Source organism: Drosophila gunungcola, unplaced genomic scaffold (assembly GCF_025200985.1).
Source record: "Drosophila gunungcola strain Sukarami unplaced genomic scaffold, Dgunungcola_SK_2 000001F, whole genome shotgun sequence".
NCBI classification, from domain to species: Eukaryota; Metazoa; Arthropoda; class Insecta; order Diptera; family Drosophilidae; genus Drosophila; species Drosophila gunungcola.
In genome coordinates this window covers 18,504,216-18,530,221 of record NW_026453197.1, presented here as the reverse complement: position 1 = coordinate 18,530,221, position 26,006 = coordinate 18,504,216, and the positions used below count along the sequence as shown (strand labels likewise).

Here is a 26,006-nt window from a genome sequence, read left to right as displayed (position 1 = left end):
GCACTTTGCCAACTCTGGTCTTTTGTATTGCTTAAAGTTCTATATGTGGCTGGGCAATCTTTGCATTCAATGTTTAATGAGTTGGCTTTAATACGATTTACTCTCGCTGGACGCTGGTTAAATATCTGGCTGCCCAATCTGCCCCGCAAATACCCTCTAACCAAGATTGTCAAGTGTCAAGAAATGGCCAGCCATCTGAGATTTGCAAACGGGCGACAGCTAACAACTAACAACTAGCAAAGAACAGCTGAGAGCCAAGCGGCGAACATGGCCAACAGCGAATAGTTTCCGCTCTGTTGCTGCTCCGTTGGTGGGTTGCTGGGTTGATGGGTGGTACTTCCTCCTGCCCGGCACCCAGAAACCCCCTTGGCATTTTCTAATTTTATTACGCGACCACATCAGCGAACCCTCTCCCATGTACCAACATGGATATAATTTTATATAAGCAAGCAGAGTGCAGGCAACCGGTTTCTGTTTGTTTCCACACGAAGGTTATTTGATCTCATATGAGGCTGTCAGCTCGGTTCCGAATCTGATTTTCAGCCGGGAAGAGATTCTGGGCCTGCCATTGACGTGTGCAACCTGCCAGCAAAAAAACAAACAACCAAATGAACACAAACCAGAAGTCTGCTCTTTCCTGGGCATATTAATTACACTTTGCTTATTTGAATTCTAAGATTGCTTTGAATGAAAGCTTCAGCAGCATGCTGATGAGCTCTGTTGATTTTCCATTTTCCCATTTAATGTTGTCATGGGTTAGATTATAGCTTATACTTTCAAGTAGAATATAATTATTCACAATTGTTTTGAAATACCCAAACAAGATCTTAACACTTTCACTTTAATTGGTTTAAGATATGTTATCAGCTATTGTTGCTTTTAAATAACCATATATAGCCTTTCTGTTCTTATCTTAAATTTATGAGCATTTTGTAGTTGCTTACTACAAGCAAACTTAAAGTTGACTTTAGTCAAGATCGCACTTGCCTCTATAACTAATATTTGTGTGATCAGGTGAGACCAACACGCACTTTGACTGCTCAACTGTTGGATATTCCAAGGTCCATTTCAAGTAATTTTGTGCTAGAAACTCCCTTTAAATATAAGCAATGACTATTAAGATCTAGTCATAAGGTATAAGCATTAGAAAAATGTATCGTTTAAATACTAAACATTTTTCATTTGATTAACATAATATATAGAATTTGGCTTGATTTGGTGTAAATTTAGTTAGTTTCCTATTATAAAAACTACTTCTCTAAATCAATTATATAAAAATGAAATTTCTAAACTTACCATAATAAATTAAATATTGCCATTAAAAAAAATTTGAATACAGATAGCCATATAAAAACGACCTCTCAAAATCAATAATCTTTTCAGATGTACTTGATGATTATTATGATGAACATGCAATTTTATAATTAATCATAATAAATCTGAAATCTAAGGTCACCATGCGATGAACCCACGCAGTATATTACTCATTAAAAATAATGATCACTCAATACATTGGGTCAAGATCATCAAAGATCGATTATCCATGAGCGAGCTTAAGTGTCAATTGCAACACTTTGAAATTATGATCTCATCTTACTGTCAAAACTTTCTTCGAAAGGTTCTTTACTGAAAGGTTTTCCAATCTATTGCCTTGTCAACAGACTTGTTCAACATCTATGTCATAATCAAACCATCTAATATATATGTTTATGGCCACCAGTTGATAACGGTTGATGGCTCAAAACAAAAAAAAAAAAAGAGAAAATAAAAGAACAACTTCTTAAAGCGGCTGGTAAACAACAAAATAAGCCAGAGGCGCCAGTGAAATTAACAAGAGACTTCGAGACCTCATGACACATCTTGTATTTTTACCGTTCGATTCTTCAGTGGTTTCCCCTCTCGACTTTGCGACTTTCCATATCGGCTAACAGTCGTTTAATTTTTGCACGCTGATAACTAAATACTATATATAATTAACGCTTTTGATAGCTGGAAATCGGCCGACGGTTATTGTAGTGACGCCATTTTTCACAGAACGATATAGTAGTTCTTCTTTTAATTCCTCTTCTTTTTCTTGCCTTTGTTTTAAAATTATAAAGCCAGTTCATCGCTTCCCATTGTTAGTTATGTGTGCGAACATTTTACCTTCTTTCTTTTTGTGCGTTTTCATATCTTTTTTATTATTTAAGCTTGCTTTTCATTATGTTCTTTTTGTCTCTATGTGGCTTTTTGTCTCAAGTGTGTGCAGAAATGTTGCGTCAATTGCTGAGCTTTTCTTCATTATGCCAAAGATGAGGGATTTTTTTTGGGTAGAGGGTCCATTGAACCCACGTTTTAGGTTTTCTTTGCCTGCTGTTAATTTTGTATGCTAATGTTTGTCGGAGTGTTTAGTGGGGTGCTCTTAATAAGCCCTAAAGCATTTCACAGCTTTTATTGTTTTCCATGTGCAATTGCAGCAGCCAATTTAACGCTTATTTAACTCCAGCTCACTTTTCTGTTTGCCTTGGGTTTTCCTTTACGCTTTTCCCGGAGACTCACAGGTCCATGCAAAATTGGAAAACCATTTTCATTGCGATTTGGAAATTCAATTTCGTTGCTGTTTTTCGTTCGCCGTTTGACTTCCGTGTAAATTTTTGCGTTGCGTTCGTTTCTGCAGCCTCATTGTCTCGCTTGAAATTATTTCTCCACTTATCTCTCTTCGTATGCTGCCTTTTTATCTCGCCTTTTTTTCACATGTGTATTTAAATTTTTCGCTAGTTTTCTTCACTTAAAAGAGATCTCTTATGGCTTTTCCCTAGACAACACCTAAAGCAAAAAAAAGGGCATAACTCAAGTATTACATTGGGAAAAGTATAGTCAGGAGATTGATAAAAATGCATAAGACTTAAAAAAAATAATTTATTAAATAAAATAAAATGGTTTGAAACTTGTTTTATACAATAAATACTTACAAATTTATTTTAAAAATGTATGGGAATACATTTTTTATAGATTTAAAAACCAAAATAAAATGTTTGTTAGTTCTTTTATATTTCCTTTAACTTGAATACATAACTGTCTGTGTTTTTTTAATATTTTAAGTACTACCTTGGAACATTGTAGTTAGAGAAAAAAAAAATAATAATAAAATAAATGTAAAAATGTTAAAACGTAATTAAAGTTACTAAAAAAAACAATTTTAAACTCGTTTTCTAGGTTATTAATATTAATATACCACTTTTAAAATTAATTTCAGTGAGAGATCTGGCAGTGTTTTCCAAATATTTTGCATATGGCAACCACATCATGCAAATTTTTGTTTATGCTGCCTTAGATGTTGCATGTGCTGGGCCTCGGTTTTTTTTTTTGTTTGAATCCAAGTCGTGTTGCTTTCACACCCTTCTGCCCCTGGCCTCGCCCCCCTAATGCCTCACGCCCCTGGGGATGCTGTTTGGCAATCATTGGAAATGGAATTGCAATCATCTTGCGCAACAACTATAGCAACAACAGCATTATCATCTGCAGCGGCAACAAACAACTCCATTTGGTTGCAATTCATTTTGCATTCCATTTTGCAAAAATGTTTACCACATACGGTGGATGTGCCACGCCTCCCTTGGCGCCTCTCATGGCAAATTAACTGTAACATTTTATTAACACTTGAGGCGTCGAAGAAAATAAAATGAGCAGCGTTCAATGTGCAATATCTCCTCGATCTTCCAGCTTCATTTTTGAGCTCGGTTTGTGTTCGGCATTTAGCTTTAGCAACTTGGAATTCAATTTTATGTGCCGCCTCTTTTGAGGCGCTTTTTAGATTGCTTTTCCAACATCGGCCATCTCCTCCTGAAAACCCCCAATGAAATTACTCCCCCTCATAAACTATTTGCCTTGTGGGCGTATTTGGTTGTGGCTGGTGAATTTGTATTTTAATTACGCTATCCAGACGAGTTAATGAGAGAAAATGGTAATTTAAAGTGCACAAGAAATATCTACAATATTCCGCATTTCAAATGTGTCGAAAGCTAAATTTATTAATAGAAAAAAGAGTTTAAATATTTATATTGTTTGCTTTTATAACTCTGTTATTGGTCTGTGTCTATAATTAACGGCTATAATAAAATTTGTATGTACTCCCCAAGTTCAAGTAATGCATCTAATAAATATAAAAAATATTATAAACAATTATGAATACTGGTTAATTTGCAGATAATTTCTATGAGCTCTCCAAGATCATAAAGTAATAGGGAAATTTTTTCTTGAACAAACGAATTCACAATTTAAAATACTTATTGCCCAATAATCAGTCGGTTGTAAAGCAGGATTTATGAGATTTATTATTACTCAGCACTGATTTAATAATGCCTAAAAGGAAAACAAATCATTAAGGAGACTTTTGAAGCGTAAAGAGTCAGCCGTTGCTGTCCTACTGTTTCTTCAGGTCGTTTTTGTCAAATAAGGAAAATAGTTGTCAAAACTTTCCACATGATTAAATTTAGCTTTTGGGTTCATCGATTGCCTTAATCGTGTCATCAAAAAGCGGCGAAATAAATTAAAACTTGCAAGCTGTTGACACAGAAATTCATTGAACTCGTTTCGCACTCGCACTCGCAAAAAAGTCAAAGGCCTCAAAATGAATTTAACCAAAGTTAGCAATATTTTTCACGATGCTTGGTTTTCGGTTTTCTTTTTGCCTCCTCCTCCTCTCATTTGCTAAATGATCCATAAAATGTTGGGATAAATTGCAGACTCAGCTGAAAATTTTGGCCAAACACAATTTCGTATATGACAAACAAATGTGCCATGCCCTTGAATTTTATTGATTCTTTTGTCATAAACGAATTTTATGATTTAATTCCAAGAAATGGCTGTAACCTATAAATTTCACTTGGTTAAGCATGGTGAAAATAATTTCAAGATATGTCAAATTTTAAGGGAATAACATGAGATTTGTGATGTCTTTAGCCAAAAGCCAGCTTATTAAGTATTCTTTCAATTCCCTGAAAAGTGCCTAAACATTTCTCATAAATCAAAATTAAGCATTCATTAGTTAGTTCATTAGTATTTAGTTAAATCCCGCTTTTATCTCATCAAATCAGATAAGAGTTATTCGCAGCCACATGCCCAACCTCTTGAGCTTTTCAGCTGATCATTTTGGTAAAGTTCAACTGACTTTCGTTTTAAGACGACCCACTAAAAACAAAAAAAACAGGAAACTAAGGGAAAAACATGTATAAAAATCTGATTGAGTTTATGGAACCTTAGATGCCCTATAAAAAATCATATAACTAAAATACTCTATATCGTAATAATAGTATTTGTAAAAATAACATTACTTTGCTATATTCTTGGGATTTTTTAAATAATTTTGTTTAAAGCTTAGAAATTTGTTTTATTGTTTTCTTATTTTTTTATCTTAACAATAGTATTTGTACAAATAACATTATTTTGCTAATAATAATAGTAATAAACTATCCACTATTTATTTTTATTTTATTTTATATCCTATTATTTTGCTATATTCCTGAGATTTATCTTAAATTGTTAAAGTTCTGAAAATTTTGGTATAGAAAATCCACTATTTTTGTTATTTTCTCCAACTGAACTCTCCTGTTTTTCTATATCCCCTGAAATTACAGGGTATTTTGGGGCCAATCTGCGAACAGCAAAAACGACACGTCTGCTACAACAAGAGTGGCTGCCCAAGTCGATTCATACACAAAGGCCGGAGCCCAACAATTTGGGTCAATTGACTCACAAGAAGCGAGAAAAAAAAAACGCCAGCAGCCGACAACAAAAAGATGAAATAAAACTTGTTCTCAACGCGCTGACAATAATAACTGCAAAAAATAAATTCTAAAAGAGCGATGGTCAGAGATAAAAATCCGCCCAATATGTGCCAGTCTCTAGTCTATCTAATCAATAGAAAAAGAGGACATAAAAATTATAAAAAAAATCCAATTGCCTGGGAAACTGTCGAATAAATCACTCAAAACTGTCGTCAACTGCATTTATTTATGACGGTCACTGTATACAAAAGAAAAAAGAGAAGAGAAGAAAAGTGGAAGGGAAGTCGGCTAATCGATTTACAACTTGATTTGAACTGAAAGCCAATCCAAAGATAATACATAATTTAATTGCTTCGGATAAAAAGTGGGCGAAATCTATACTTAAAAGTTCCGCGAAATGGGAGCTGACATGGTTGGAGGCTCCCCTTTTCCCCGCCTTTTCACTTGGCAATATATGCTGCATATATGTGGGCATTGCAGGTCCCCTTACATTTTAATATCTTGTTGTTGAGCTTAGTTCGTGTCTGTTGATAAATTACACGTTTATTGTCGATATGTTAACACTTATTTATAGACCGTCTTTTTTTAGCTTTCTTCGAACCTGAACAAAACAAGTTAACAAAATGATAATAATGTCAATTTAGAGCTGATTGCTTGAAAAATCTTTTTGATTTGTTAACTGGTGTGTGCTTCTGTTTTTAAAGTAGGTGAAATTGAAGTGGTTTTAATGAGTTAAATATAAATATAAATAAGAATTATCTCTATGGGCATAATTAATGAAATAAACGTTTTATATATGCAAAATTAAATCACTGGGGTTTTCTTTTCTAAACGTTAAATAACCGAAACTTTTTTGGCTATCCCCTTTTCCTAGTTTTCCTCTATTTTCCCCAGCCAAAGAAAACTTGGTTGGTAAATTAAATAATTTTCGCAACTTTTGGTCACCTGCTGAGGCATCTTTCAGCAAATAATGCAAAGGCAAATGCAGCTATCGGCATCACAACGAAAATAGTGGAAAAGCGCAGAAGAAAACTGTTCAACTTCATGACTGAGGGTATCTTCTTTTTTTTGGCGTTTTTCGCGCTGTTTTTCCACACTTTTCCGCCACACTTTTTTGGATTCATTCAAGCAGAGGTTTTGAGGGTTCGCCACCGTCTTCTACGTTTTTGTTTTTGTAGCCCGCTTTGTATCTGTAATCACTTAGTCATTGTTTTGTTGTTGCTACCATTTTGCGCATTAATTACAAGTATTTCCTTGTTTCGTTGTTTAATTAACTTGGCATTATATATATAACCACAACCACAATCGACCCACTAACATTTATCGCAAGCCCAAGATAAACTTACCTTGGGACTAATGAAATCATTTGAAATTGCAGTCGACATCTCTTATCAATTTGGGTGAGACAGTATAAATGAGTGAGGACTACGAATGATTTGTGATTCAATGGTTTTATAGCCCGCTGTCAACGTCACACTACCATTATTGGATGACAATCGTCAACCGATTTTGGAGAACAGAACTTCCCCTCCAACCGACTGCATCAATAGTGGGAAGTGACGAACTTATCGAATCTGTCGGGCCCCAATGTTGATTCAATTGATTTGCAGATTGTCTAATTGCTTCTCTAATTTGACAGACTTGGCGTTTGTGTTCAAGTGTTACTCGTAGCAGAAGTTAATTAGGCGTGAATGCATTGTATACTTCATCAGGTTTTAAATCATTGAACTAACTTTTTGTGCGGTTTTAAATCAGTGTTGATATTGCTATTGTCTTAAACATCTCAATTATATATTTATACGTTAACTTACACTTGAATCTTAAACACGTTACTCAACACTTTTAAAAGAAAAACTTAAACTCATCCAACACATTAAGTTGCCAATCTTTTAGCCACTTTCCACTCGACAAATTGATTAGGTGGCTCTGGGTTTTCCTCAGCTTTTCCTGTAAACTCTTGACTATTTTATAAGCAACTGCCCTCCACACCGTCGAAATCAATTTACTAACACTGGAATAGTTTGCCTCGAGAGAAAAAGCCGCAGCTCTTCAGCCAGCAAATTGACATTGTTGCAGTTGAAAGCTTCAGTCGCCTTGAACCTCAATCATATTTTATTCAGCGGAAAACTGGAAAAAGTAAAATCGTGTGGGGGTAGACTATGGTTCTAAGAGGGAGGAAGAGGCCAAGGAAATTGGCCAAACACCATCTTAGGAAAAAGTGTACTTAAGGTAAACTAGGAAAAGGTGAAAGAGTCCTTTCAATGCATTTTGCAATTTCCCATAAAAAGTTGCTTAAGTGGATTCAAGTTTTTTGTAAACTTCTTTCATTTCCATAAATTGGTTTAAGTCAATTTTAAATCATAGTCCTGCCAATTGACTTAATAGATAAAATATAAAATTTCATTAAATAATAAATAACCAGACTTTTAGAAGTCTTTTAAAGTAATATTTAATTATTATAAAAATAAACTTAATCATTTTGCTTTATCTTTTACAGCTTGCTGTTTGCTGAAACAAAAGCCAATTGCGACCAATGCTTCCAACAAAATAATAACTAAAGTTCTAACCTTGCCATATAAAAACATAAAAAACAAGATTAGATTTAACAATTCAACTGCCAAATTTTAAAACCAAATGCAGCCAGCCCCAAAGTATGCAGTGGATCTTGTGAGCTTCCCGGAAAGGAAAGCTTTGAGTTGCGCTCAAAGCAATTTCTGAGCATAACTAAATGCTCAAAGCTGCATTCAACGGATTCACCAACTGTCCAGCGCTCGCGTATAAGTGATTTGCGCTGGTTCGAAACCCGACTGGAAAGATAATCATGGACGCTCCAGATGTGGGACGCATTATAAGAGCGCCGGCGAGGCGTAAACGCAACGATGAACAATTAATGGATAGGGTGAGTAAAATTATTATTGTATAATTTTCTTACAATCAAAACGTATAAGAGAAAGGTTTATATATACAGCCCGTAATCTCGGGATCTTTTGTGGATTCTGTTACTATATTTGGGATGAAAACTCCTAAAAGTATCAAAGCATTTAAAAGTCATAAAAAAAATATATTTTATTTTTCTAAAAGAATCCAACCCACATATTTTAATCTTTAGTGATGTTTAAAAAATTTGTTCTTCCTACAAATATAATCCAATCCACAACTTTTAGATTCAAAAACGAAATTAATAAACCAAATAACGTCGTTATATCGACTTTTGTATAATATGTTGAAAGTCTACAAAGAAGTTTGTCACTGTCGGATCCCGCTTAAATAAGCGACCGCCTGCAGTGCATGTGATCCAGTTTTCCAAATGGTTTTTGTTTATCTTCTTGGCCTGCAGAGGAAAATGGAAAGTTTCGCTGCATTTATTCAAAGTTCGAACTTCGCCCACAAATGCAGTATGAATGGGTTGTGTCATTTATTTTTATATATATTTTTTCCGATTTCTATAATTTATTTTTTTTTCATCTGTCTGCGATTTGATTAATTTGCTGGCATTCCAGCAAAAAGTATTTTTTCTTTTGAAATGCTGAGTGGTCATGAGTTGGCGTTGGTTTTTGTCAGGTTTTATTTTGGCTTGGGGTTTTAATTAAAAATAGATTGTTGGGAAAGTTGGTAAACGTTGGGAAATAATACAGCAGGGATATTAAATTAATTAATTTATTAAAATTTACAGCAATTAAAGTATTTGATTTTTATTTTTAGTTAAATTATTACTAATATTAATTACCATCATTCCATTTTCAATTAATGTACAACTTGATGACTCGTATCGTTCACTTTTAGTTACACCCAGCTAATTAGCATCATGGCAAAAAAATCCTCATTAATCATCTCCAGCGATTGTCACTGCATCGACCCACATTCCACCCCACACCACCCACCGAGTGAATAAGTTCGTTAACCATCCCACCACACACATCCCAACTCAGGTTCCACAAAAGCTAACCCACAATTAAAGACCGCTCGAATTTCACGCAATTAGCAAAACAAAACAATTGCATTGTTTAATGTCAAGTTCAATGCACGCAGTAGGCAGACAGACAAACCACCCACCCGACCACCAAACACCCCCCACAAAAAATCCGATTAAGTAATAAACCAAATCAAATGCAATTATGAGCTGAAGAGAAAAGCAGATTTAAAGAGATACGAAAAAAATAGAGACAAAGAGAGGAAGAGAAAGCCTTTCTTGCTCTACAAAAGCTTTCAAATCGGTGACCTCTTCGGTAGAAAAACACAACAAAATCTACACTGCACATTTTTTTTTTACAAAGTTGATCGAAGATGGTTAATTGATATTTACGAATTTAAATTAAAAGTTTAATATTTATAATCTTTGGTTTATGATTAAAATTACAATAATCAAGCAAATAAGTTTAGTTAACATTCTTAGCCGTTTCTCTTTAAAACTATAGAAAATGGCAGTTACACCTTTAAATTAAAAAAATTCTTTATATTTTAAATAAACGTTTGAACTAATGGTGAATTACATTATGGCAAAACTTTATGGAACTTAAATGAAATAACAATTGTTTAAGAGTCGTTTTCATAAATTTTGTATGGAAGTCTCAAATTGAAGTCAATTATTACCTAAAATAAGGCCATTTTTCCTAAAATCAAGAAATTGTGTTTTCTGAATGTATTATAAATAAATATTTGGATGGAGTTAAATATAGTATATATTTCAAGGGTACTTCAAATTTTTTCTAATACCATCCGCTGTTGTACTTTTTATTTATTGTGTGGGAGAGTGGGGATATCTCTTGCGGTTTTGTGTTATTGTAAGTCAGCTGTTGGGGCTACTTTTAACCCGTTAGTTGCTTTTACTTGCGCTCTCTCTCTCCGTTCTCCTCTCTCTATTGCTCTCGCGCTTTGAGCTTTGCTCTGCCTGCGCCAACGACTTTGCTTTTGCGCTGCTTTAGCTTCGTTTGCTTTGGTCGCCGCCTTTCAGATACAATTCGTATTCCAATTGGAACGCCGCGTTTTTCCTGCGTGCTCTCTATGGTTTTCCTCGCGCTTTTCTCCGCGTCTCGCCTGGCTGCCCATGTATTGGTATTTGCAACCGTTTTCGCATGCAATTTGTTTGTGCAATTCGGAAAATTATGAAAAGTTAATCAATGGAAAAATACAACAATACAAGAAGAAAAATATCACAAAATAAAAGTAATATTTTGGCAGGCGAACAAATTGCATTTGACCCGCTTAAATCGTGTTAAGCTCAGGTTTTAAGTGTGCTTTTCATGTTTCTAATTTGCCCAAAAACTGCGCAATGACCTTCGAATGTTGTTAGTTGTTGCTGTTGTCTCTTTTGTACATTTTCGGTGCGTGTAATTCGGTCGACAGAGACGCCGACTGCAAGCAACAACAAAAAGAAATAAACACAAAAAATAATTAACCCAGCGTCATCAAGTTTTAATGATCGCAATGACGTTATATAATCTGTAAAAGAGCCAAGAAAAGTCGCACAAAAAAAAAGTACCCAAGTTAATTAACAGTTTCGAGATTCTTGCGGTTAATTAAATTAAGTGATTAGATCACTGTCATATGCAAATTAGAAAATGCTCGGCGGAGCAATAGCAGAAGTTCAGAGTGATTCTCTTTTGAAGTCTTATTTTTGCAGAAATATAGAAACAGCATAAAATATTTTTAGTGTTTTCAGAACAAATTTATAAAATTGCTGTCACAAAAAAAGTACTAACATAATATTTTGCAAACACTTAAAGTTTTTCTTGGTGCTCCGGTGGCGTATACGCATTTTATCTTTTTTTTTTATTTAGCAAAATCCTTATCAAAACTCTGATATGCTCGACAGTTTAAAAATAAAAAAATGTGATAAAAAGAAGAATGAAATCGAAACTGAAATTGAACCTTTTGCGCTTTGCAGTTAGCTGAAAATATCAATTAATAATGAATTGAGCTTACGATTTATTTGGCAACAGCGTAAATTGCTAGGCATCAAGTAAATACAATATTTGTTAATTGTTTGCAATTCTTATTTTCACCTGATAAGGTTCATCCACGTCAATAAAAACAGAAGAAAATAAACAGCAGCAAAAAAAGCTAGTTAAGGCAGCAACAAGAATACAAAATTAACAAGAGTCGGAATTGAAAAAGCAGGGAAAAAAGGTGATAAGCGACAAGCAAAAGGGGAAACGCAAATTTGTGAGGAGCCAAGGTGATAAAAATAAAGGCAATTAAAGTAGTCAGATAAGGAGAAAAGAGGGGAAAAGGTTGGGAATCGCGATCCGTTTGCTAAGCGGTAGCGAAAAATCTTTACAATTATTGTTAACAATTTGAAGAGAAAAGCAAAGTAAAGGGAAAACTTAAAGCGAGCTATACAATATATGAAAATTAAGAAAAGTTTTTCTAGTTTCTATATTTGTTCATACGTTTTTTAAATTACTAAGCGTTGCGATGTCTAGAATACAAAATGGTTTTCACGTCTAATCTAAACCATTTATTGTATATGTATTCAGAAAAAATCTCTATAAATCTTTTTCATAATTTTGTAATCACAATACTGACCCCAAATTAGAGAACAGACACATTAGAGAGTGAAATGGGCATAGTGAAAGAGCACTTTTATTTCTGGTATTCAGAACGTAACCCATTTGGCGACTATGACTGTTCCGTTCTGTCAACATCCGCGGCAGCTGTTGAATTTAGCTTATTAAATTTCTGTTGTTTTTAGCAAAATGTTTCACCTCACAAAGGCAATTGACATTTACAGTGAAATAAATTGTGAGACCGGGGAAAATAAATAACAAAAAATTCAAATAAAAAAGTGGATTGTAACGAAAAGCTGACCAAAACAAACGGCAAAAACAATGTAATTGTTGAAATGTAAATCGCCACCGACGAGTGCAATAAAAAAGAAAGCAACAACAAAGTTAACAAAAAGTGAAAAAAACCCCAGCAACAACACCAAGTGAAAAGCTGGTGTGTGTAGAAGTGAGAAAAATTAGTGGAAAATCGGGCAAAATAATGCGGCATTTAATCATGACCCCGGCATCGCTGTCGGCGTCGACGCCGACGCTTTCCACGCTGCATCACCAGCGAATGGCGCTGCAGTCGCAGTCGCTGTCGCAGTCGCCGCTGGCGTCGCCGTTAACCCCATCGCCATCATCGGTCTTCGGCTCGCCCAAGTTCCCAGCGAATTACGAGCGCAGCGAAAAAGTGAGTTCAAAACATAAGCAAACAAAAATCAGACAACAAAAAAATTGCAAAAATAAATATGAAAACAAAAAAGGCTTAAAAAAACCAAAGATAAGGGGGCCAAAAACAAAAAACTTAAAAAAAAAAACATGCAAAAAAAATGTAGAGAAAAATGGCTTGCCACCAAACAAAGCGCTAAAAAAAAGCTGACGACCCCATCATAAATTACTCCATATTGTTCATGAATGGATCCACGAGTGCAGCAGCCGCTTGTTTTCCATTAATTATGCTCCTCAGTTTTTACCCCTCTTTTTTTCACTCGATGTCGTGCATTTTCCACGCGTTCATTTATTTTTGATGCAAATGTCCCCTTTGTGGGGCAATAAAAGTTCAGTGTTTTGGTAGTGAAGCGGAGCTTTACTTAAGGGGTCTTCAGCACTTGACATTTCAATTTAAGTATTTGGCTTTCGGGGGAGTTTTGTTTGGCCAATATGTCAAAAAGCAGTAAAGGTTTTTTTTTTCATTATTTATAATTAAAATATTACTTTTTAAATAATTATCATTTTTTTTACACGTTTTCTTTAATTAAAAATTACATTTATTTGTTGTTCTATGCCCTGTTTTAGAAAAATGTAATTTAGGATGTTACTAAAAGCTTTAAATAGAGCCTTTCTCTGCGATTCTCAGTGTTATAAAAATTTATTTCTAATTACTGTTTTTCAAATTCATTTGATTGCGTTAAGTCAAAAATGTATAGAATAAAAAAGCATTGGGAAAAAATATAAAGTTTCCGCCCTAGACCCTTTTGACCTTTATTTGGCCAAGTCCCGTATGATCTCTTAATTATTATCTAAGTCCGTTTTTCATTTTCCAGCCGCGTGCAAGACAACTTTGCTTGTTTGGCAAAAAAAACCAGCAAAACTTTTGCAAATGTCAGCACGGCGCAATTTGCGGCAAACAATTTTCTAATTTGTTTCTCCCTCGGGGGGTAACTATAGTACAACGGAAAAGGCTGAAAAGTTTTCAACGTTCTACTTGCGTAGTGCGCAATAATTAATCAGCTTTAAAGCCTGGAGGGGGAATTGTGATTTAACAAGTTTGTTGTCTGTTTTTTTTTTCCTATTCTCCCATCGCAGGTGCCAAAGTTCAAGGTCACATTAGCGGATAATCAAACAGCATTTTTACACGCTATTTGCATTTTCCTTTTTGATATCGGTGTACCTTTCGGTTTCATTATGTTGCAGTTTAAAGCATTATTTTGTTGTTTGCAATTTTTGAGACGAGATGAAAATCAAGAAAAATCATTTTCACAGCCGCTTTTAGCTTTTTGGAGCAGAAAACATTGGCTCGTGAGGAGGTGTATGCAGTTTTTCCTGCATTTTCCATGTATGCAGATGGATGGATGCTTTTCCCCCCTTTCTACATGACTGCTGGACATAATTGCCCCCAGAACCACGCCCACCACCCGCAGACCACAAAAGCAAGCAACTTCATTTGCAGCCATAATTGTTTTGGCCCATATGATCCAGCCCCCCTCTATCCCCCATTTCCCCTTGATTTTCCACCCGCCCTACTCATGAACATTGCTCATACGCCACGTTATCTGCGCTGGCTACTTGGCAAATTGAAAGCAAAAATGTGCAGCCACTTTCTTCGTCCCGTTCTGCCTCTTTGCGGAAAAGCGGTCTCAACTCATCTCGATTTTCCTCTTTTTTTGTTCTACTTTTTCTCTCGGCTATAAAACAAAACCAATGCAAAGTCGTCTCGGCTATCTTGTCGGCGGTGTTTTCTTCTAATGACCAGCCCCACTCAGTTTGCGGCTGGGAAAGTGTTCATCAAGCCGGGTTTGTCGTTTATCATATTTCGCTATTAGTCGCAAACACGACTTTCTAACTGCACAGAAAGTAAAGTGTCGTTTGGCGATTTGTAAGCATTTATCAAGTCGGCGTATCTATCTGCTAACTTTCTTAGTCGGCGACGGCTTTTCTTCTCTTCTAAATATGGCCTAAACGATACTCTTTTTAAGGCATTCGAACACAGAGTGAAAACTCCTCTTGTCATCTTATGTTTAATCATTCTTATTTAATTTGCTGCTTGGGGAATTGATTTGTCAGCTTTGGATAAAAGAAAAATTAAGATTTGCTTGAAAATTGCTGACATTGTTTATTGGTGTTTTCCTGGCTAAAACCAGCTAAGCGGATCACAATTAGAGAGGCTTACTTTTTGATTGATATGCCATTGTGGGAAGTCTTTTTTTTAATGTGATAATCTAATTAAACTCTTTATTTTGAAGAGCTATTTTACCATTTTAGTTAAATAGGTTTGTGAGTTCTTTAAAAACATTTTGTTATAAAGAACATTTAAATTTGAATTATAAATTTATAACAACATATTAAATATAATTAGGGTTTTTCCTGTTTAAGCAAAAAACCTTATTAAAATATCTTAAACTTTATTCTTTATTTTGAAGCCTTACATCTTATTTTTTAACATTTCTAACTCACCATTTACTTCACTCTTCAATCTTTTTCATCTTTCAATCCCCAGAAAAGCAAACATTCAATTAAGTTTCCATAAGTGTGTTCTTATAATATATGATATATACTTATCTGTAAAATACCTTTTGATTTGCGGCTAACATCATGTAATTATTTGGCAAATGATCGCTTAATGTTGCAATTGTGGGTGGCTCATGTCACGGATGGATAACACAGAGGATCTTACCTTATTTATGTGTTTTTTGAAGGCGAGTGAATACCTGTAGTGAATGTGTAATAATGATGTGGAAAAGAGAGTGTAGGCGTTAAAGGAGCTGCAACTTAATTAACTCAAATCGTGTTGCTGAGTGTCAGGTTGTGGCCATTGGGATTTCCCCATTTTCCAAAAAGTTTCCTTTACTCTTTTCGTAGACTTTGTGAAAGGAAGCGAATGCATTTTTGAGGCCTTGACTTTTTATCTCGTTTCCTTTCGCGTCCACTTTCGACTTTCGTTGGCCAGAAAGAATTGAATGCCATGGTATAATTAATTAAAACTGATCAAAGCATTTAAATCATTGCCGTTTTAATCAGAAGCGGCGTCTTTTCCGCTTTTCACTTGACGTTGTTGCACCGGGAAATTCTGAGGAAAAGCTGTGTGTCCAGTTCAATGGCTATGAATAGACGGGGTCTTTGTGCAATGACAACAGCATTTTCCATTTCCCACTTCCAGTCTCACAGCCCTACCCAACTTTATCAGGCCAGGCCGTATATATATCATTTCTTTTTCTCGATTTTAGGTGGTGCAGAAAAGTAACAGAAAACTGTATCAATATGCGGCATATGTATCATGAGTCAGGCCCAGAAAAAACAAAACAGCAGCCAGTTTGGATCGGTTCGGTTTTGTTGTCTGTGCCCCAACCCATGTTGGCCTCAAAATGTAACAAAATATATGCTTACCACATACAGTGGAGACTCGCAATTAAACGAAAGATCAAAGATCTTAATGACAAATCAAATGAAATTGATGTTTTTTTTATATAAGTTATTTGAACGCTAACAAATATTATATATGAAACCAGTTAGAAAGTGTAATTTTGAAGTTAAAATATTTGTATATATATTATTTTTTCTAAAGAGTTTAGTGTAGTTAAATTAATTATATTTCAAAAGAAAAATTTCACTGTGCTATGTGTATGTTTAACTTTGCAGTGGTTTATAGCTCATACTGTTATGCCTTACCGTTTTTATTTTTTTGTGTGTTTAAAGCTATCGAACTTTGGCGTTAAAATGCATTTTTTGGCCGCAAAAAAAAAATAAAAACGTGCGGCTCGTTTAATTGAAAGGCTTTTGGGCATGCGACAAAACACGACGAATATTGAAAGTCAAAGCGACCGCTCCCGCCCCCTCCCCTTTTACCCCTGCACCGCTTTTGATCTCCAGATTGCAGACTTCAAGATTAGACAAAGTTAACGATTGAAACAATATCCGAGTCTTAATTTATGCCCCAGCTTTGGGCTTTGCCCCGACTTAAGTCCATAAGCCGTTGCTAACCGAACAATGAAATCAGCAGAAAGAAACCACTCTACTCACTCACCAGGCTAAAACCACCCACCACCCATAAACCACTGACTGTTGACTTCCAACCACCTCAAACTTGGATCCCAACCAAAAGTGGCAATGCATTAGCCTTCTTTGGTTTACCCTTAAACAATCGAGGCTTTTAGGAATGTTTGCTGGCATAAAAAATATTTTATGCCATTTCATAAAAGTCAAAAGTGCCAACTAAAAGTGTTTTACGATTAATAAATGTTTAATAATGGCTTGAAATGTGTTAAAATGTAAAAAATAACAAGGGTCATAAAAAAACCATATTCAAATGGAAACTATTTAACAGTTTTGTTAAGATTGTAAACAGTTAAAGAGATTGTTGTTAGTTGTAAATATTCTTAGATAACAAAATATTTCGCAAAAACCGGAAAAAATATTTTTTTTAAGTACTATTTTATTGTTAATATGAAAATAAGCTAGAATTAAGAGTAAAATGTCTTCGTTCTGCCTTTTGCCATTTTCCTTTTTGAACTGATCTCTTTGGGGGTTTTTCACTCCCTGCGTGGCTTAGTAGCCCCAACTTGCATTTCCTGGGGCGCTTATATATGCTAATCCCCAGTGCGCTTTTGGATCCGCCGACAAAACGACACACCCACGCAAAAGCAGAAAAAACCTCTATGGGGAATCGAAAAACAGAGAGCAGACCAGCCTAGAGTAGCCTTTGCTTTTGCTGCTGCTGTTTTGGGAAAGTCGCCTTTCCTCTTTCCTTTTACTTTCAACTTTTCCCCGTTCGCAAAGCGGCTTTTCCTTGATGTATTTACATTTCGGGCTTCTCGTATTGAAAATCTGCAAACCGATAGCTCCACACGTACTATATATATATATATATATATATATATATATATATATATATATAGATAGCTTTTCTAGGACTGATCTCGTTTGCTAATTTTCTGTGCGGCCATGTGGAAAACGCTTGGCCGCTTGGTCGCTTGGCCGAACGCCTCAAAGACTGTTTTCCCTTTTTTCTCGCTTTTCCGTCCACCCCCCTTTGCACCATAATCTATAAGTATCCACCTTTTTGTGGGAGCAGTCACCCATAGTGGCGCATTTTCTGGATTGTAATTTCCAAAAGCGAGAGAAAAAGTGTTTGGGCCATTTGCATGATTAATGTTTTCGGCCAGCTCGCAGCGTTCGTTTCAATTTTTGTTTTCTTGGGTTGGGCTCAGTTCAGTTCAGTTGGTTTTACTTTTGTAAGGTTTTGCTTCGTTGGTGCCACTCGAAGTTGTTTTTTTTTTTCTATGGGCCGTAGGGCGTGCCATCTTCTAGTTATTAGCCCGACTATCAAGCCCAATTACCGATGCACTTACTTACCTGTGCGAGTGGAACGTTTCAAGGCTAAAGTTTCCGCTAAGTAAGTGAAATGAAGGTGGCATAAATAAGGAATGGATCTGTGGTGCTGAAAGTGAGATGGGATTATGGTAAATGCGATGAGATTCGTTCATGATTTATTTATTAATGGTTTTGTATGGGTCAAGGAAGCTAACTACATATGTGTTTTTTACATTCTAGAGTTTATAAATGTATATCAAGGGAAATTAGATGTTTATTAAAGTGGAATTTTAAATATTTATTGACCTAAACGTTAGCTGACTTAATAGCCTTAAATTTGCTTGATGAGCAAAGAAACACTACAAATTTGTAAAATATTATGATACAAATATTGATCGTTTTTTATTTAAATTTCTATTATTTTGGCATTATTCCTTTATTGGAAGTTCAGAATACCACAGTATTACATTTTTGACTGTAAAAGTATAGGAATTTTTCATATATCTATTCATTATCAGTCTTTTTATTTTGAAGAATTTTAAGCATAATATTTTTGCAACTCCACATTTTTAACTGCAGCTGTCATTCCTTCGCAAGAAATTTCTGAATAGGTTTACCGATATCATGAATCGACAATTGCTTCTGCAACTTGTGCGTGATATTCATAGGTAGCTTACATATTTTATTCAAACCTTTCAAGACAACTTAGCTGCCAATTGACACCCACTTGCCGTATATCTTTTGTAGCTTTCAAAGAACTCACGGTAGTTTTATGCCCCCGGCAATTTCATGCTCGGGGTCCCAAAAGACAGCAACTTCAACAACATCATCATCACCATCTTGAACAGCTGAAAGCCCAGAGAACGTGACAAAAGTGGTTGGGCTGACGAACCGCCTAGTGGCTAATTACAAAGGCATTTATGTAGAGCACACATAAATTTCCAGAGGGCTTGCTTTTTTTCTTTTTTTGGTCGTGAAGCGAAAAAAGTAACGCACATTTCTTTTATGCATTACCAAATCAACGAGAAAAGATCGTGTAACTGTGACATTAAATAAGCCAACGGTATTAAGCTACTCAGGCACTTCGGTGGTGCAACTTCTAACCCACATGGGTGACCCACACATGCCCCACTGTACCCGTAATTCCACTGTGGTTCCACACCTTTCATTAAATGGTAACTGTTGCAGCACATCGTGTTCAGTTGCTTTTTTTTTTGTTAGTTTTGTTTTTGTTGGCTGGCTGTTTTATTTGATGGCTTTGTTTCCCATGTGTGAACAAAAAAGTCAGGCTGACCATAAAACAATGCAAAACAGTTAGAGCCGCAAATGACAGACAGTCAGACAGCGAGAGAGGTTTAGATATAGGGGAAGGAATGTAGGACCCATGAAATTATAACAAGTTTGTGGAAAGTGTCAATGAACTGAACCGAAAACAAGAACTACGTGTATCTAAATCCGTTTTATTTATTTATATGTATGTACGGGTGGTAATGTCAGTTGCTTGTGATTTGGGGCAACAAAGCGTAACAAACTCTTTTTGATCCGAGCGAAAACTCATTTCAAGCATGGCGAAAACAATTCAAGAAAAGTTGGCAAAAAAAAGGAAGCTCATGTGATTCTAACAAAGTTTAAGAATTTTAAATTTATTTCAGAATAAAAGAACCTCGAAAAACGTTGACAAAATAAAAGATTCTAGAGTGTTTTTTTATGCCATATATTTTTGATTTTATTTTAACTTTAAAAGTGCAATCTCTGCATTTAAAATTTATTACTTTATTTATTACTCCTTTAAATCTTGAAAACCATTACTTACCTCCACTCACCTATTGCTCAACTCGCCATTCATCATTCTATTGATTATAAATATATTTCTTGGGCATGTCTTATTATTTTTTTTGAAGCCAAGTCTTGGCACCCTTTATAAGCAATGCCCCAACTTTACCACCAACCCCCACTTTATTTGCGATCTTAGATTTGCATAATTTGCGTTTTGGCATTGAACACCGGAAAAACGTGACTAGTTATTTTTCTCTGCTCATTGCCTAACTAAAGAGAATTATTCTTTATAGTGTATAGTATATATACCACTAACTATATCAGACCGGAGCGTGATTTCTTATGCTTATCGTCATTTGTTTATTTTTGGCTCGCAGCTGAATTTAAATAACCCGACTGGTCCGAGTGCAGGTCGGAATGAAATTGAGATTTTTTATTATTTACGATAAGCCACGAAGCTTAGATATGGAGGCAAGAACTTTGCCTGGCGGGAGATGACTTAAACATTTATTTTTAAATGGCTTGCAAAATTTTTAAAAGTGGTTCACGGGTGGTATACGTTATGCGGGCTGAATAAATGGGAGTGTGGAATTATTTTACCAGACAATGCTTAACTTAACTAGTTTTGAAATATAAAAATAGTTATTTTTACTCTATTAGGTACTAAACTTTGGCAACATCAACAACGTTAATATTTGTAGAACTCTAAATGCTTAGAAGAACATCTTTAAATATTAATATATAAATTAATAGTTTTACTAGACATTAAATATTTTTTATATTTATGTAAAGTTTTGTCAGTTTTCTTTCATTTAATTCTAATTTTTATGTTTCAACAATTAAATTTTCCCTGTTTATTTATGTTCAGCCCAACGATAGGTTTACCCAAAGTCTTGCAATAATCAATCACAGGCCCTTACATTCTTTTTACAGTCTCCACTCGACTCCACCCACTTGATGGCCACTTGTCAGCCTGACAGTTTTACTAGCGTTAAGTCGAAAACCCTCCACACACTTTGTTGAAGCCGCCAAATTGATGGCTGAAATATTTTGTAACCGCATTTCTTGCCCAATCCGACAGATTGAAAAACTTCACTTGACTTTATATCTTTCCCTCTGTCTCTCTTTCCCCGGAAAAGTTTTATGCAATCGAAGAAAATGAAAATGGGGGAAAAGGGTGAGAGTAGTAGGGTCTGGTTTTTGGCACGTCTTTTTCATTTTCCTTTAGTCGCGATCGTTGAACGTTAACCGCACCATAAAAACCTTAGTTAACACTTTGCAGTTTTGTCTTCTCTTTCTGCCTGTCTGAGTAATTTTAAAATGCAGCCAGCATTTATTCTCGTTTTATTTTGTATTTTCTTCTTTTTTTCCCGATGCGTTGTGCATTTTAAATTGTGTTAAAGCCGGCCGGCAAAAATATTCAATTGTTTTGTCGCCCGTAGACAAATAAATTTATCAAGAGTTTACAATCTAAAAGTTGTAGGCTGGCTGAATGACTGACAGAGTATCTGTATCTTTTTGTTTTTTTTTTTTTGTTCCACATTTCGACACGCGCAATTACATTTGTTTCAGCCCACTGACAGCATTTGTTTTGGTTCTTTTTTTTCTACTATTCTACATAGTTTTGTTTAGTTTTTTGGTTTGTTGCTGTACTTAAACTTGATTTGTGGCAGTCAATCGGCAAAAAACATTTGAAGTTCGAAATGCGAGAATGCTGTTCGGCCGGCGAGTGGCAAAAAAGTTGTCAAATTTGCCTAAACTTGTGTGCAAACGTGTTTAAAAGGTATCGCATGAATATGTTGGAAGAGTGTGTAAACACACGTTATAACTATAAAATATGATTTGTTGGGCTTATATGTTGCCTAAAATGTGTTTTATTTAACAATGGCTATAAAATACTTAACATTTTGCCTTTAAATTTGTATAATTAAGGTATATACGTGCCTGTCCCAATTCTACTTAAACATTCCTCCCATTAACTTGGACTCCACTTTCAACACCTTTTCTTTTTGTGCTTTGTACTCTAGCGTTTTTCTTTCTTTTTTTATACAACCCACATGATTAGCAAATTGATTGATGTATGGGGCACTCCTAAATGTTTTTGTTCTCGCCCAGATAAAGATACTGTATCTTATGAAGCTACCGAAAATCCCACCAGACACTCTGAGCTCAAGAACATTTATAAGAAAATCAATTTGTGGCCGCCCACTTGATGAGCGTTTCATTTTTTGACAGATAAACTTTCTCAGGCGGGCAAAAGGTTAAGTGAAGATAAGATGTTCGACTCATTTGCATTTTGTCGGTAATAATAGACTGTTTATCTTTTTATCAATCCATAGCTTTTGACGCCCACAATGCGACTGGGAAAGTTTCTTTTTTTTTCTTCTCATTTGTAATAATTTATAAGTTTTTTCTGTTTAATCAACAGGCTGATTTTTTAATTAGAGCGCAGCCCGAGCTAGGAATTTGTTAAACCTCAATTTAGTTTGATTTTTGTGATTCAGGCTTTGTTTTCGGATTAGCAAATGCATTTCTAATGGGATTTGTTTTAGCTCTGAGACGCAAAAAGCTTTTTTTGCTGTCTCAGCAGATGATGTCAGTTGCTTGAGTGGTTCTTTACTCAATCGAAATTGCTTTTATTTCTCTTTGGCTTTGGCTCAATTGCGTGCCGCAGAAGTCATAAATAAAACATTTCTTAAGTTGAATCTAAGCTTTCTATTAACCGTTTTGTTCGTTGTCCAGCGGGTTGAGTTCGATCATAAATCAAAATTATATTTCTATGATTTATTTGGGGTTAACTAGGGGGCTTAACATGACATTTTTATTGGCGCAGAAAAATCAGAGATAATTGATTTTTTTTCCTAAGTTTTCTCACCTGTCTGAGCTGCCCAATTGCATTTTGCATTTACCTGGTAGTCACGTACGACCTAAAAAAAAATACATTCGATACTGTTTAATAAGCTGTAAAAATAATCACAAACAACCATAACAATTTGTTGGCTTTATTTGTCGGAACGCCCACTCAAATGCAGATACAAAATCGAGGCAAAAAAGAGAGCTGCAGCGGCATATGTAAATTGCAAATTGAGGTTGCTAAATCTTGTTGTTTACGGCTCATTGAAGAATTGGTAACTTAATCCCCGCACTCTGACTCTTTCTTTGCCATCTCTTTTGACCCAGATGAGTAATCAATTTATATGACATGGCTTTGGTTTTGAATAGCACCTCTATTTTCCTGCCTTTGTCTTCCAAAAATTTGCATAGCCTTAAAGTTCTTTGTTTGTTGATCCACAATGTGTGTGGTCTTTGATTATTTGCCTTGGAATGGGAATAAATTCAAACAGGATTGACTTGTGGTTAGTCGATCTCTGTTTTTTTTACAAGTAATGCAAATAAAGGGGTGGCTTAGGTAAAGTTGTTACTAAAATCCTATTTTAGCAAAGTGTTGACATTTAATAAATTTGTGTGCTTTATTTAAAATTACATTTTAAATTTCTTTAACAAATAGTGTATACTTTTGGGATCTTTTACAAAATGATTATGTAAGCTTTCTAAATATAAAAATGGTGTGGATACTTCTAAAATTGCAATAGCTTCTAAAAAACCAATGTCATAAAATAGATTTAATCACTTGAATAATTTATCCTTTCTAGTTTTGCCGCACCACATGTCGTATAAGTAATATTTTGTAAACAACCTTATCAGCTATGAATCATATTATTTATATCTCAATAGATTGCAAACAAATCTTAATGAATTAATAGCTTTGTGAACTTGTTAGTAGTATATGCTTCTCCTTTGTTATTTATGAAACTAATAATGTTTTAAATTGCTCATACTTAAGTTATACACATTAAATTTAACAACATCCTGTACAATTCCAATTTGTATTAATAAACTTACCAATATTATGCAAGTAAACTAATTATAATTAATAAACTAAGACAAGTTTCCATAAAGTCTGTCTGGGTGTGAATTATACAGTTGTTTAATGTGCTCAGGAAATGAGAAAAAACGAACTAAAAAAAAAGCCAAGCACGCAAAATATCGCGACACACAAAAAAATGCTAAATTACATTTGACCATAATTTATTTAGCTATCTTTTTTTGCACTACAATTTAGTCTGCCGCCTGTCATGTGTTTTCAAGAAATATACTAGATATTTGCCCATTGAGTTTTTTGTTTCTTTATTTTCTGCCTTTTGTAAGCGGCTCCGAAATGGTCGCAAAGAAGCAACTAAGCTGAACTGAGGCGTATTAATGTCTTGAGTTGTTAATTCGATTCGGATAGATTGTGTTTTGGTCAACGAAAAAATGTAATGATCACTACATGCCAAAGCCAAGCTCTAAATACTTTTCTAAAAATATTAAAAAAATTTGAAAACAAAAAAAAAATTTACGTTTTTTTGCCTTTAAAATTTATTTATATTAGTTAAACATCAGGGGATTTGCCCAAAGTATTATTATTTCAATTTAAGTCTCCTTATTTTTAAAACTACCTATAAAATGAATACACATATCAATAATAGTGCAAATAAAAAATCGTGGGCAGGCATTGGCATCTAGGTGATTTCAAATTTATGAAATGCCGGAAATGATTTATCAATCACTTCAATGCTTTTGCCGACTTTTAATCAAATTATAAGTAATGTCATAAAAACCATTTTAATACCACAAAATTAAGTACTTAAAATTTATCACCGCCACAAAATGATGCAAAGAACTGCATTTAAATAATAAAAAACAGCAGAATTGAAAAACTGTGGGCAGATTTTGGGGGCTGGCAGCTGACAGACTGACACTTGTTATTAGAGCCAACACTTTTGGCTTGGGTGTACTCTAGTTTTTTTTTTGTATTTCTTTATTTTTGTATTTGTCAAATTGTAGCAATTTGGCTAAGTGCGTTGCAACTGCTGCAGCTCCCGAGACTTTTTTGTATAACATATGGAATCGCATGTATCTGCATCTTGTTTGCTTGTGGGCGTTTCTCGTCGTTTCAATTTGAAACGCATTTTTTTCAAGTGGTTTTCACAACAGCGAACACAACAACTCCTCTGCACCATTTAGCAGTACATAAAAATGAAGCACACACAACGAACAAAATGGAATATAAAAATGTTTCACTCTCTATATAATTAAATCTTTAAAATGCATTTTGTGACCACACGAAATTGATATATTTTTTTTTGGTTTTGGCCTGTCCATTATGTAATCAATATCTTGAATGGGGCCATCAGTTTATAATGGGTTAAGTTGTCTGCAGGGAAATTGATATGCAAAGGCAACAGAAACGACCACAAATGAACTGAGATAATGAGGGTTAAGATGTGATACTCCAAAAGGGTCAAAATGGTCATGCTTGGAAATTTGAGATGCAAGCTGTTTATAAAAGTTAATTATAGTCAAAACTGATCAAATTTGGTTATATTTATATATGTTTGCTACCTTATTAATATTTATATTTATAAATAAAATGTAAATTGCTTCTGCTTAAGCTATGGATCCTAATATATTTAAATATTTAGTTTTTGATTAACTCCTATTAAAATGAGTTCTTTAAAAAAAGTTCTAAAGAATAGCTGGTTTTCTAAGCACTTTTCTCTGTCTTCCCACAGTAATTACCCGCTATAGCCCACACATTACCATACCATCATCTTCAATTTACGTCAGCAAACGTTCACTTAGCTATTCAAATCACAGTTGGGATAGTCAATTAAAGAAATCTTACAACGAAAGCGTTTTAATGACCCTCTCGGAAGTTAAGCTATATAATTAACACTTATAATCGACCGGAATAAAAAGACTTTCAACTCCATCCTCTCTCTCTTTGATCTGCACTTCCAAATTACTTGCACAAATAGCAATCATTAGACAAATTGCGCGGCCATTACAAAGTGCACTACGTTCCACCAACAAGTCCACAAAAAAAAGAGGCAATAAAAGCACCGAAAAG

At 34.8% G+C, this 26,006-nt stretch overlaps 1 protein-coding gene across 8 annotated transcripts in view; it reads left to right on the top strand.

The window, feature by feature from the left end:
• LOC128262530 (mitogen-activated protein kinase-binding protein 1) overlaps positions 1–26,006 on the top strand; it is a 67,207-nt gene that overhangs the window by 17,911 nt on the left and 23,290 nt on the right. For 3 of the 8 annotated variants that reach the window (XM_052996841.1, XM_052996839.1, XM_052996845.1), the window contains exon 2: positions 8,263–8,664. In XM_052996841.1, coding sequence (XP_052852801.1) covers positions 8,587–8,664 — 78 coding nt within the window. In that variant the 5' untranslated portion in view covers positions 8,263–8,586. Of the gene's footprint in view, positions 1–8,262; positions 8,665–10,566; positions 10,929–12,456; positions 12,942–26,006 lie in introns of those variants that run through there. The other 5 variants (XM_052996836.1, XM_052996834.1, XM_052996835.1 and 2 more) reach the window with 4 other exon arrangements.